This window comes from Lynx canadensis, chromosome E1 (assembly GCF_007474595.2).
Source record: "Lynx canadensis isolate LIC74 chromosome E1, mLynCan4.pri.v2, whole genome shotgun sequence".
Classification (NCBI taxonomy): domain Eukaryota; kingdom Metazoa; phylum Chordata; class Mammalia; order Carnivora; family Felidae; genus Lynx; species Lynx canadensis.
Genome location: NC_044316.2, coordinates 24,141,877 through 24,155,678, shown reverse-complemented (window position 1 = coordinate 24,155,678; position 13,802 = coordinate 24,141,877). Strand labels below are relative to the sequence as shown.

Sequence of the window (13,802 nt, the reverse complement as noted above, 5' to 3'; positions counted from 1 at the left end):
GAAGGGGTGAACGGGAAGGCCTAGGTGGAGTTTGCAAAGAACTGAGTTCACTGGACACCCCTGAAAACTGGACCTGTGGCACCTAGAGCTCAAGACCCTGCCACATCTCTTAGTCCTGCATAAGCAGGCCCCGAGTCACCTGAGGCCAAGGGGTACTCTGCACTCTGGAGCACCCCACCCTGAGACGGTGAGGCAGTTACTATGCTGGTGACATGTACAATACTATTAAGGAATTTCTTTCTTACGATTTTTCTTAAAGTGACTGCTCTGCAGTTTATTGCAATTCAGTCAGTTAAGGGTTTCTGCTTTTGTACCAGGGGCTCCAAGTACCTGTCTGAGGCACTGAAAACAAGTGACCTAGTGTTACAATGATCTGATGTTTATTATGTATGAAGTGCTCTATGGTTAGAGGTTCACACGATCTATGATCATCATATTTTATTTTACCGATTTTACAGTGACTTGACACAGGCTTTAAAAGTCTTTGGCATGGGGGCGCCTGGGTGGCGCAGTCGGTTAAGCGTCCGACTTCAGCCAGGTCACGATCTCGCGGTCCGTGAGTTCGAGCCCCGCGTCTGGCTCTGGGCTGATGGCTCAGAGCCTGGAGCCTGTTTCCGATTCTGTGTCTCCCTCTCTCTCTGCCCCTCCCCCGTTCATGCTCTGTCTCTCTCTGTCCCAAAAATAAATAAACGTTGAAAAAAAAAATTTTTTAAAAATAAATAAATAAATAAATAAAAAAAAAAAAAAAGTCTTTGGCATGAAATTAGCTTCAAGGCAATGGGAAAAGAGTCTCTTCCTGAATTGGGATCTGTCTGAGCCAAGCTGCCCTAGGCAATGTTCAACTCAGCAGATCTTCCCTCAGTAATGCTTCTCAAGCTCTTGACTCTTCAAGAAGTTCATGAACATGGGGGGGACCCTCTCCCCAGGTGCCCAGGTTCCCATGAGCACACACGCATGCACACGCGCACACACACGCACACACATACACATACACACGTGTTCTGACCCATGGTTCTGGAGGATTCTGGGTCCCCTGACTCCTTACTTGGTACCCAAGGCTCCCTTACTTAGAACCCAGGGTGAGAAACCACCCTTAACCACATGGCCAGAATGTGGAGCTGCTCAAATAACCCACCAGGAAAAGGCCAGGACCCCCACCTTCACCCTGTTGTGGACTCCCATTTGCTGCACACTGTGTTGTCTGAGACTGTGGGCCACACTACTGGCCCTACCATCTATCAATTTCCCCAGGTAACATGAAGAGATGAAGTATAAGGTCACGTGGAGATTGAGGACCCTATTCACCCATAGGTCTAAACCTGGAACTCTGAGAACCCCAGATCAGCTTGGAGGCCTGATGTGCCCATGAAGACCTAAGCAGGCTTTCCTCACCCATGGCCAAGGGCAGGGCAGGCTCCTATACTTTATTAATGAGCTGAATCTAGCCCAGAATGTGGCAACTTCCCCATGCAGAGTACTCTGGAATTAAGGTCAAAGGCCATGCCCGGGGAAAACCCAGAAGCCATTCGTTCCCTGCTGTCCATTCATATGCTTTATCTGGAAGCCCTCACCATGGGCCTGGGCCTATTGCATGATGGTGTCTGATCCAACTCCAGAGAGGGGGAGAACTTGGAAGGAGGGCAGGGCCCAGAGTGCTTACCGTGCGTAGACTAGTTTAGCCAGACAGTCTCTGCGAGTGTCACACTCGGCTCGGGAGCAGGGCTTCTGGAATACCTGCTGCTGCCTGCCTGCCCTGATGGTTCTAATCTGCAGTGTCTCCAGCAGTGGGTCTTCTGGAAGCTGCAGCAGTGAGGCTGATGTCCTGATAGAGCCTGAGAGGGACAAATCACCCTCCATCCAAAAAGGCCTCTTTACAAGACACTGTGAAGTCACCCAACTGGACAGAATAAACCTAGGTTCTGGTGCATGAGGACACTTGCCCAAAGCAGAGACTGGACTTGAACCCAGGACTTATATGTCCCGGTCCACACTGCCATATGTGGGGCAAATCACTTTATAAACCCTCTCTTGTTTTCTCACCTGTAAAACAGAGATGATGCTGTTTGCCTCACCAGAGATGGGGTAAGTAGTAACTTCCATGGTTTCATCAAGGGCATCCTCACATTCCAAATTTCACCCTCTGGCCTCCCACCAGGTCCCACCAGTGTTGGCCCTTTTCCAGACAGGGCATACCCTGCTCCCTGGGTGTGTGACCAAAGCTGATACACAGACCCCCATCCTTGTTCTCACACTTGGCATCGTCCATCAGCTGGCAGGACTGGGCTTCATCCTTAGAGTCAGCAAACCAGATGTTTCCGAGATGCAGCAGTCCAGCCAGGACCTGAGCAGACAGGAGACGACATGACAGGAGCACCTTCTCAAGGGCTGAAGCCTAGCCTGGGAGAGGCCCCTCTCCTGATGAATATAATCATGAGAACAAAATAGTAACAGAAACTCCCAATTGATGCCCATGACAGAAATGACACAGGGAAATGTTAAATTACAAACCTATAGGGATTTCTGGCTGGCTCAGTGGAGCATGTGCCTCTTAATCTTGGGGTTGTAAATTCAAGCCCCACGGTGAGTGTAGAGATTACTTAAAAAAATAAAATCTTTAAATCACAAGCCTATAGGCAACAGACGTGGTAAAAGAGAAAGGCAGGATGAGAATCCATGTAGTCTGACTTCAGATGTCTCCCAGGGCAGCCAGTGGGCTCCTATGTCACCCACTGTCTGTCCTTGTGCCTCCCCTCCTCCAGGAGCAAACTGTGAGAACACCACTCCTGTTACTTGTGGACCAGGCTCTTTCTGTGTGGCTGGTGGGGGTTTGGCCCTGGTTCCCTTTGGTCCTTTCTCAGCACTGCTAGGCAGCTGACAGCACAGTTCAGGATAGGATCTGTGATCTTGGTCTCCTAATAGTGGGTGCTCCCTTGCCTGTACACATGCCATAAGGATGAGTCTCCAGGGGCTATAGAGAGGAGACTCATATGTCCAGCAGCTGGGGAACCCTTAGACCCTTATGGGGAGAGCAGAGCCTCTCCTACCATCCCTGTCTGGTCCCAGGCAGGGTATCTCCACATGATACCAGCTTTCAGGCCACAATCTACCTTGGAAGAAGACTGCTGTGCCCAATGGGTAGAGGGTCATGATACTGTTAAGCCAACACTCCTGTCCAGACCCCTGGTGTTGTCCACTTGTCCTGGGCTTGTTCCCATGTGCTGTCCCTGTGGCCAAACCTGATGGTGCCCATACTGGCCATGATCCCCTCCCTGCCTCAGCAGCCCCAATCCAGAGGTAGAGGTCAGTTTCCACTGTACTGCCATCTCCCTGCAGGGGTTTCTCTGTATCTGCTGCCAGCCTATCCTATGTATCCCCCAAGATGGCAGAGGGAGGTAGTGAGCCCAGTTAGCAAAGACAGAAGGGAGAAGAGAGGCCACTAGTGGGATGAGAGGCGCCCAGGTCACATGGGTCAGCACTCCATCCAAGAGGAGGGAAAGAAAGCAGAAGTCAGAATTACTACACCTGGTACAAACTGCCCTATGGTGATGTCTGACCTTGGGGAGGTTACTTTACCTCTCTAGTTTTCTCAAGCACAAAATGGGAAAAATCTCCATATACACAGGACTGTTAAAAAAAAAACAAATAACTAAGAGGTATGAGGATGATTTTAAAATCTGAATACACTGGATGAACATGTGGTGGCATCACTTCTCTATTTGGTCACTGCAGTGATAACTGACCCAGGCACCTCGTCCTGTCCCCCGGGCCACTGTGCTAGATTTTATAATACAGTACTGTGCACTTCATCACTGTCCTCTATGCTCTGTCCACCCTGACTCCCTGTCCAGGCTCAGGTGCACAGAGGATAGTTGACTCCTTAGAAATTACACAGTGGGGCCTAAAGTCCTAGATCCTCAGAGTTCAGAGAAGGGCCTATGAAAGGGGCTGCCCATCCATCACATCTACCAAACGTAAGAGGTATGCCTTTTCTTCTCACCTGAAAGATGTTGTTCTGAGTGGGGATGTCAATGCCCAAATGAAGCATGGCCTCTCTGGTCACCTGGAAACAATCCTCTGAAAAAGAATCCAAATCACAGCCCAGTGTCAGCACCCGAGGTCAACAGGGGCTTCAAGGAGTGAAGAAGGCAGGCCCTATGCAGAATGTGAGTGGGTACTGATGGGCTAGCCCAGGGTGCTAGGCAAGACTCCCCCTACCTTCCAAGGTCCTCTCTGGGTTAGGTAGCCAAGAGAAGGATGCTCCCTCGGGGAGGTGCCACTGGAGCCTCTCATCCACGCTGGCTCCTTTACAGATCTGTGGGGAGGGGTGGGAGGGTGGCTGAGGTGGGGGTGTGAGGAAGACCAGGCCTGCATAAGCCTGGGGTTGTGATGAGGAGAAATGCTTCGACATTACAAGGCTGAGACGTCAGGGCACAGAACCCAGGGCAGGCCCAGGGGCAAAAGCCGCAGTAAATATTCTAAATATCTCTGATGCAAAAAAGCCTGCTGAGGCCTGTGGTCTGATGAGGAAAGCACTCCTGTCTAGAGAGCCCCCAGTCCCCATCTGAGAGCAGGGAGATGTACTATCCATGTTCTAGGGAACCCCCAGTCTGATGGAAGACACATCAGACACAGTTCTAGGGAAGCCCTCATTCTGTTGGAAACAGTTGCCATTCTAGGAGTCCTCAGTTTGGTGAGGGTGACACAGTCCCAGTCTCAAGGACCTTTTGGTCTGACAGAGAAAGCAAATGCATCTCCATGTCAAAACCATCCTGGGAGTGGAGGTCCAACATGAGGCAGAAGTGTTGCATAAAACTTCCAGGAATAAGGGGTGGCATCACTGAAAGCCAGGTAATGAGGCAGGCCTGGAGCATAGTGGGGGTGGAGGGGAGGGTTTGGACACTCAGACCCATCTCCATTCTACATCTGGGCAGCTGTGGGCCCAGCCTGACACAAACCTGGTAGAAGATGTGGAAGTTCCTCTCACTGGAGGCCTGGCAGGTCACTCGAGTTTTCTCTAGGAGGTACGTCTGGACTGCAGCTCCAGTCATCTGCTGGGCACTGGGCACAAGCAGGCCAGAGCCCATTAGTGGTCTGTTCATTCCATAGCCATTTATTAGGTACTATCTTGTCCCAGAATGCAATCTAGCCACTCCCCCCAAAGCTCTTTCACTTAAAGTGGGTGTTGAGGACAAGGACCACTCAGCAGGTCCTTAGCTGTTCTGGAACTTTCCCCTGCGACCAGCTCAGTGGACAGGACCAAGCCCTCTATATGTCATTTTGTCCCATCCCAAACCAAGAACAGAAGCCCCAGTTTCAAGTGTAGGGGTGTAGTCCAGAAAGGTGGTAGTTTAACTCAAAGCCCCCGAGCAAGGGTGAAGCCGGGAGGAACTCACAGGCCATGACAAGAATACTGCCTCTGGGTCCCTGAGGCTGGAGTAGCTAGAAGTCTCTAGGTTCAAAGATCACCCTCAGGCTCATTTAGCCCACAAACATTACATGCCAAGAGGAGCAGGGTTCTGCCCATAAGGGTAGCCCAGGCTGGAGACTGCCCCCGTCACTTGCAAACTCCCCACCCCAGTCCTCCCATCAGCCAGAGTGGCAGCAGCCATTACCTGTTCAGCTGTAGCTGGATGAACTTCCCAAAGCGACTGCTGTTGTTATTCCTCAGTGTGCACGCATTCCCTACAGATCACACCTATGTTTATAACACTCCCCCGCGTTTATAGGGTCCTCATGGGCCAAGGTGGGGGCCATCTCTACCTGCAAGTCACCTGAAGGCCCCTTTGTGGGTTTCCAGGTCACAGGGGACTGGACTAGAGAATGGGCACTCGGGCTTCAGCAAGTGTGTTTCAGGAGAGTTAGAACTTCCTAGCAATGAACTAGAATGAGCAAATCTCAGTGGTCGGGGACTGTCTTCTTTGAAGGGAAAGGACCAAAATCAACAAGCTGTCACTACTGAGTTAGGTAACATCTAGGTACAACAAACCTATCTCCACCCTACATCTGGGCAGCTGTAGGCCCAGCCTGACACATCTAGGCTCGAGTCCCAACATGGACAATAACTGATGAGCATTCTTAGACAAGTCCCCTTCTTCCCTGAAGCATCAGGAAACTGTATGTAAGAACAGGATTTGAACTAGGAGAGCCACAAAGTCCTCTCCAGCATACTGTTACATCTACCTAGGCTAGAGGAGAGGATGACTCTAGTGGAAGGAGGCCAAGGGTACCTGGAAGGAGGTTGAGGGTCCAAGGCAGTGAGTGATACACTCTCCCCTCAAAGCACTACCCCTCTCCCTGGGAGATGGCAAATCCCAGAAGAAATGGAACCGAGGTACTATGCACAGGACACCAAGCTCACCAAAAGCTTCCATGACAGGGTTGGAGTTTAAGATGCGCTGTTCAATTCTCTCTGCAATTTTGTGACTCTCCAAAGATGTGGGTGAGGCAGCCACCACAGCGTAGAACTTCATCAGGCAGCGGGATGTCCATGTCTGCAGCAGAAACAACCCTGTGGGAGACGAGTCCATGTTCCCTCCCACCAGACCTCAGGATATGGTGCCCACTAGAGCCCTCTTCTCCACCAGACATGTTGCTGACCAAATGGGGGAATAGTGAATTTAACTATGTCCTTGGACAAGGCACTTCACCCATCTGTGAAATGGGAGGGTTGCTCACTTCTGCTGCTTCTAGTTCCAGAGGACACCTTTAAGAAATGAAGGAAGAGGCACCTGGGTGGCTCAGTCAGTTAAACGTCTGACTTCGGCTCAGGTCATATCTCATAGCTCATGAGTTCGAGTCCTGCATTCGGCTCTGTACTGACAGCTCAGAGCCTGGAGCTTGCTTCAGATTCTGTCGCCCTCTCTCACTGCCCCTCCCCCACTTGCGCTAGTGTGAGCTCTCTCTCTCAAAAATAAACAAACAAAAAAGGTATTTAAAAAAAAAAAGAACTGTTAGAATTAACCTTTTTTCAACACAATTGCAAAATTCAAATGAACTGTAAGGTAGAGAATAGCTCCCAGAAGGTAGAACAAAATATTAAGAGATGGAAGAGTAAGTGAGAAAAATAAGACTATTAAACAATTACTCAAACTTCCTACTAACAGAGAAGTTAAAGAAAGAAAAAACAGAAGGAGGAAATTATTAAATTATTAGCATAATACAAATTTCCCCAAAGAAAAGAACATGAGTTTTCAGGTTAAAAAGACCCACACAAAATATCCAGCACAATAAATGAAAAACAAAAAACAAAAAACAAAAACCATACCAAGATAAAGACTGAGTTTTTAACACCTATGGATAAAAACGAAGATTCTAAAGGCTTTTAGAAAGAAAAAACAAATCACCATTATGGACTGGGACTCTCTATCACAACACTCAAAAAATATAGAAGAAAAAAACCTTATAAATTTGGAAAGAAAATGATTTCCAACCTGGAATTATATAATCCAGCCAACATATCAAGTTTGAGGCAAAATAAATATTTTCAGATCTGCAACTCAAAAATTTGCCCTCCACACACTTTTTTCAGGAAGCTACTGAAGAATGTGCTCCATAAAAACAAGGCTGTTAAAGAAGTTGAAAGCCATGGGTTCCAGCAAGGGGGTTTGTCATAGGACAGAGGGCAACTGGGGAATCCCCAGAGCGAGGCAGAGAAGTTCCCAGGTAGTAATTGCATGGCAACAGCCCTTGGCAGTCCAGGCCTCCCACCAGTCCAGGTCGGAGCAGGAGATCTGGGAGCTCCAAAAGAATACCCCCATGACAAAAAAAAAAAAAAAAAAAAAAAAAAAAAACCTGATATACTTGCCATCAGGTGAGTCCAGCTTTGGTGACAAGTTTAGTAATAATAATAGGTATACAGAAACTAAACAAGTGAAAAAAAAAGGGCAATCATTAAGTAGAGGGAAAGTAAAAATTATATAAGAAAGGATAGTATATTATACGGTTCTGCTGTGAACAATACATACATGGCTGTAATACTGCATATTAATTAAAAATCATGAGAGGCGCCTGGGTGGCTCAGTCGGTTGAGCATCCAACTTTGGCTCAGGTGGTGATCTCATGGTTCCTGGGTTGAGCCCCGCATCGGGCTCTGTGCTGACAGCTCAGAGCCTGGAGCCTGCTTCAGATTCTGTCTCCGTCTCTCTCTGCCCCTCCCCTGCTCACACACAGTCTCTGTCTCTGTCTCTCTCAAACATAAATAAACATTAAAAATAAAATCATGACATAATTACTTATGTATTTGGGGGCAGAGAAATAGGGCTAAGTCTTTTTTTTTTTTTTAATTCTTTTCATGTTTATTTATTTTTGAGAGAGAGAGAGTGTATAAATAGGGGAGGGGCAGAGACAGAGGGAGACACAGAATCCGAAGCGGGCTCCAGGCTGTCAGCACAGAGCCCAATGTGGGGCTCGATCCCACAAACCATGAGATCATGACCCAAGCCAAAGTTGGATACTTAACCGACTGAACCACCCAGGCACCTTAATCATAGTAGGAAGTGAACAGATAAGGTCAAAAACTGAAAAATTAACAATATAAGCATATTGTTTAGAAATACAGATGCAAACACCCAAATAAACTGCTAGAAGATGTGAAAGTAGTTGCCTCTGGAGAGAGGGAATAGTCTTGAGAGATATGGGGTGGGGTTGCTATTTTTCTTTGTAAGCCTTGCAGTACACTTGATTTTTGAACTATGTAACTATGCTACTACTTATTAAAAATAAATGAAAAAAAACATACAGACCCAGCACATGAACATAGTGGCTGCTCAATAAAGGGCTACAGTACTTTGGTTGCATGGGTTTCAGGCCAGGTACAGCCTCAGCGCCCCACAATTGCTCTGGAGGACAATGAGCTTTCTCTAGGAGCTGGGTATGAGCTATTGTACTGGCTACCTTGATGGAGCTCTTAAAGATCCTCTCCACATCCAAGTCCAAGCTGCCTTCCCTGCAGCTTACTGTCTTCACCTGTTTCCTTGCCTATCTTTCCCAGTGGACTGAGCCCTCTAAAAGCTATATTTTGCATTTTCCATCTCTTTCCTCCCCCTGCCACTCTTCAGTGGCTAGCCCACGGCCTAGAAGCTGCCAGGTACTCAGTACTCAGCAATTCTCTCATATGTGAGTATAGGCAGAAGCAGTTTATGTTCTAAAGAATTCTTTGTGGGGATGCTTGGGTGGCTCAGTTGGTTAAGCATCCAACTTGATTTCAGCTCAGGTCATGATCTCACAGTTCATGGGATCAAGCCCTGTGTTGGGCTCTGTACTGACAGCATGAATTCTCTTTCCCTCTCTGCCCCACCCCCGTTCATGCTTTGTCTCTCAAAAATAAACAAAAAAAAAAAAAAAGAATCTCTTGTGAGGGTAAAAGCATTGTGGAAAGGGTGGGGTGGCTAGGTGAGGCTTGGCAAGAAGGTGGTGAGGCCTGGCCCATTGGCCTTCTCTGACCAGCTGTGCAACTCCTTAACCATCCCTGTGCAACATTCTGTCTCATTTGTGGTTCTGCCACCTAGGGGGCCAGTTGATCATATCAAATGCTTCTGTCCTTCGCCACAACTGGCCTGATGCACTGCCCTTGCCATCATGGGGGACCCGAGGATGCAAGTGGGCTCCTCCAATAAACCCTTTCCCACAAGTCACCCCAGCTACTTTAGAGGAGTTCTGCCATGTGCCAAACATGCCACCAAGTGCCGATGTGCACTTGTTCATTTAACTGTCATTGGAGTCCCAGGAGTTAGGTGTTGGTCCTCCTGTCCTTATCATTTTACAAGTGAAAGAACTGAGGTTTGCAGAAGTTAAATTCCTTTCTAATGTGCTCTTAACCACTATTCTGGAATCCCAATAGCTGACCTCTGTTTCCAATGGTGTCAGAGAGGAGACCTTTTTTTTGTTTTTAACATTTTTGAAGTTTTATTTATTTTTGAGAGAGAGAGAGAGGCAGAGAGAGAGGGGTACAGAGAATCCAAAGCAGGCACTGTGTGGACAGCAGAGAGCCCAATGTGGGGCTTGAACTCACAAACCATGAGATCATGACCTGAGCCGAAGGCAGATGCTTAACCAACTGAGCCACCCAGGTGCCCCAGAGCTGAGACTTTTTTTTTTGTTTTGTAATTTTTTTTTAACATTTATTTTTGAGAGAGAGACAGAGTGCCAGCAGGTGAGGGGCAGAGAGAGAGAGAGAGAGAGAGAGAGAGAGAGAGAGAGAGACAGAATCTGAAGCAGGTTCCAGGTTCTGAGCTATTAGCACAGAGCCCAACATGGGGCTTGGACCCACGAATCATGAGATCATAACCTGAGCCGAAATCAGATGCGTAACCAACTGAAACACCCAGGAACCCCAAGGGCTGAGACATTTGATAAGAAAAGGAAGACTGAGAAAGAAAGTATCTTACCCAGGGTTACATGGAAGAGCCTGGACTAGAACCCTGTCTCCTGACTTCCTGCCCAGTGCTTGCCCACCGCTGCACAGTGACTTTCTGTTTGAGCCAGACTATCTGCCTATCTGGACTAGGCAGCAAACAACTCCACTCCTTCCTTTCTACCACCCCCACCAGTCACGAAATTGAGAGGGTGGGAAAGAGGCCCTCCTTACCTTTCCAGCACCACTCTCTCCGCTGACAATGATAGACTGGTTGACTGGTTCGATCAGGCTCTGGACATTCCTATAGGTCTGTTCACCCACAGCAAAGATGTGAGGCCTCAGTTTCTAGAACATCAAGGAGTAAAAGGTCACATGAGGGAATGACTGTCTCCAAATAGTGGCTGATCCAATGATGGCTGAAATGGGGAGGCTGCCAACAGCAGTACAAGGAGGCTTCCTCTAGAAAAACTTCCTGGCTGTAACAGTGTTAGACCAAACTATGGGACCCCTATGCTGGCTATAATTACCCATCTTCTCTCAGACTGGAAGCAGTGCTGGCCTTGACCAGTCTATGACCTTAACACTCTGTCCTCCCATCTTATCTTAATAGTCTTTTTCTGCTATTTATTATTTTATGTTATTGTACTTTGTAGCATGCAAAGAATTTTCCTACAAGTTACTGCCTAAAAAATCTATGCATTAGGGGCACCTGGATGGCTCAGTCGGTTAAGCATCCAACCCCAGCTCAGGTCACGAGCCTGCAATTCATGGGCTCCAGCCTCACGTCATGCCCTGTGCTGTCAGCTCAGTCTGAAGCCTGCTTCGGATTCTGGGTATCCCTCTTTCTCTGCCCCTCCCCTGCTCGCACTCATCTCTCTCTCTCTCTCTCTGTCTCTCTCTCTCTCAAAAAGAAAAAAAGCATTAAAAATTTTTTTAAAAAATCTGTGCATTAGTTACATAGCTAATCCTATTGTATAAATGAGAAATCTGAGGTTTGGAGGGGCTAAATAACCTTTCCAAGGTCTCTCAGCAAGTAAATACAACCATGTGATTTAAATTCCAAGGCCACTGTTCTTTCCATCAACAGGTATTTAATTATCCTCAATGTGCTGGGCATTACACCAGGCACTGGGGAAATAGGTAACCATGACATGGCTTTTGCCTTTGAAGAAGGAGTCAGTCAGTGAGATATGGGCTCTCAGAGCAGACTTCCCAAGGAGTCCACTTAACCACACTTGGACACTTGGACACTTAACCACACACGAGCTTCAGGAGGGCGATGCCATCTGCATGATGCCTAGCCAGCCCACCACTGCCCGCCTAGCAATTACCACCTACCCACAGCTTCCTGAAGGGAAAAGGCACCATTCTGGATGGTGTCAGTGCCATCCCTCTGCACCTGCCCCTGCCACCTCTTGCCTGAACTGTTAAAAGCTTCCAACTGTTCTCCCTATATCCTGTTTTACTTTCCTGAACCTAACTCCTCCAGCTCTAGTCAGTCCCTGGGGACAAAGCACTGTAGATTCACTCTGCCTGCTTCAGACCCTTCTTATCTCATCTCCCATCTCATCTACTACTTCTCTCCTTGACAGCAGCCCTCCTGCCAGCACATTTGCTCTTGCCTCTCCCTGAACACATCATGCACTTAAACACCAACTAGCAAATTCCCTGCCTGTACCACCTCCATCCCATCAGCATTTACTCCTCTCATTTTTCTCAGCGAAGAGGAACACATGCAGAGTTTTCTAGGGCAGTCCTAATCACATGTAATTTTCTTCTTTTCAAAAATGTGGTTTATTAAATACACAAATATACCTTTGTAAATTCTTTCCTATTAATAAAGTCACACATAAGACAAAAATCTATTATCCCATACTCTTATTTTAGGTTCCAAACTCAGTTAAACAAGTATTTATCTCCCACTTTGCACCTACTGTCATGTGTCCAAAATTCAATCTCCTGGTGGGCAGGGCCATGGCACCAGCAGACTCTGAACTACTGCATGGCTGGTGAATAGGTGGATAACGATGAAGATGCTATAAGGAGGCCCAGGGGGACATGGCAGAGCCCTGAGGCCCAGGAAGTGGCTGAGGCTTACCTGGGGCTGAGGAGCAGCATGGTACTCTCTCATCAGTGCTGGTGAGTAGAGCTGAGGGACAGGCTTGAAGGGGTTCAGAGCCACCAAGGTGCAGCCAGCACTGGTGTAGAACATGTCCGCTGCGTACCGAGCCTGCAAACACCTCAGGACTGAAGCAGAGGCACCTTTAGCAAACTGTGGCTCAAATACAAACATAGACAAACACTAGCCTAACAGCGCTACCTTTGCAATTAGCCAAGTGCCTTTAGATTCCAGCAGCTCCCTGATGAATAGGTCCAAGATCTAATTAAGATGAGACCCAAATCCAGAGCAAAGTCTGCCCTGGGGAGCCTGGGTGCAGCTGCCAGACAGAGGTCTGGAGCAGCCCATTTGGCTCCAGGTCAGGAGTCCTGTCTGCCTTGTTCTGACCAGGGGAAGCTGGCTGAATCCCCACATCACATCTCCACCCTCTTGGAGAGGGCACTTTTTTTTTTTTTAAGATTTTATTTTTAAGTAATCTCTACGCCCAACATGGGGCTTGACATCAAGAGTCATATGCTCCACTGACTGAGTCAACCAGGCACCCCTTAGAGATGGCACTCTTAAGGACAGGGAGGCCCATACCTGTCTCCAGCGTCACAGGATTCACCTTGGTGAGGTCATCCAGCTCGTGCAACAGGGCCTCCCCGCCCAGGAACTCCTGTAGGTCTTCTCTGAGGGATTTTCCTCCTTGGGCATCAGAGCCTGACCTGTGGCCATTAACCTGAGAGGCCATGAGAAGAGGGCCATGAAAGCTGGGACTGAGACCAGCTGGCAGCAATGTAGGGGTAGGGGCCTATATAGCAGCAAGAGAACAGGCTTCTAGTTCTACTACCTCAGACGCTAATAACATAGGCTGGCTGGGGTTCATATTTCAGGTCTCCCACTTACTAAGCCTATGAACCTGGGTAAGCTACTTAACTTCACTGAGCCACAGCTTCTTCATTTGTAAATAAAAGAAAATAAAACCACTTCACTCACAGGGCTACTGGACAGAAAAAAAGGAAGAGATAAGGGCACCTGGGTGGCTCAGTCAGTTGAGCGTCCAACTCTTAATTTTGCCTCAGGTCATGATCCCAGGATTGTGTGTTGGGATCTGCGCTGACAGCGTGGAGCCTGCTTAGGATTCTCTCTCCCTCTGCCCCTTTCCCCAGCTTGCACACTCTCTCTAAAAATAATAATAATTTAAAAAAAGAAGAGATACACAAAGCATTTAGTGCCTGGCACATAGTGTGTACTCAATAAATGAATAAATTCTATCCCCTCTCCTCTGGATGAGCTCCAGCTTTCAGGCTGGCCAGCTACCAGCCTTACTAGGCCTGGCAGGGGTGG

At 48.0% G+C, this 13,802-nt stretch overlaps 1 protein-coding gene across 6 annotated transcripts in view; it reads right to left on the bottom strand.

The window, feature by feature from the left end:
• MYO19 (myosin XIX) overlaps positions 1-13,802 on the bottom strand; it is a 32,009-nt gene that overhangs the window by 12,672 nt on the left and 5,535 nt on the right. For 2 of the 6 annotated variants that reach the window (XM_030294864.2, XM_030294868.2), the window contains exons 4-13: positions 13,056-13,194; positions 12,453-12,601; positions 10,586-10,699; positions 6,359-6,491; positions 5,613-5,682; positions 4,956-5,058; positions 4,216-4,312; positions 3,998-4,074; positions 2,194-2,341; positions 1,661-1,832 (exon numbers count right to left, since the gene is read on the bottom strand). In XM_030294864.2, coding sequence (XP_030150724.1) covers positions 1,661-1,832; positions 2,194-2,341; positions 3,998-4,074; positions 4,216-4,312; positions 4,956-5,058; positions 5,613-5,682; positions 6,359-6,491; positions 10,586-10,699; positions 12,453-12,601; positions 13,056-13,194 — 1,202 coding nt within the window. Of the gene's footprint in view, positions 1-1,660; positions 1,833-2,193; positions 2,342-3,997; positions 4,075-4,215; positions 4,313-4,955; positions 5,059-5,612; positions 5,683-6,358; positions 6,509-10,585; positions 10,700-12,452; positions 12,602-13,055; positions 13,207-13,802 lie in introns of those variants that run through there. The other 4 variants (XM_030294866.2, XM_032591140.1, XM_030294865.1 and 1 more) reach the window with 4 other exon arrangements.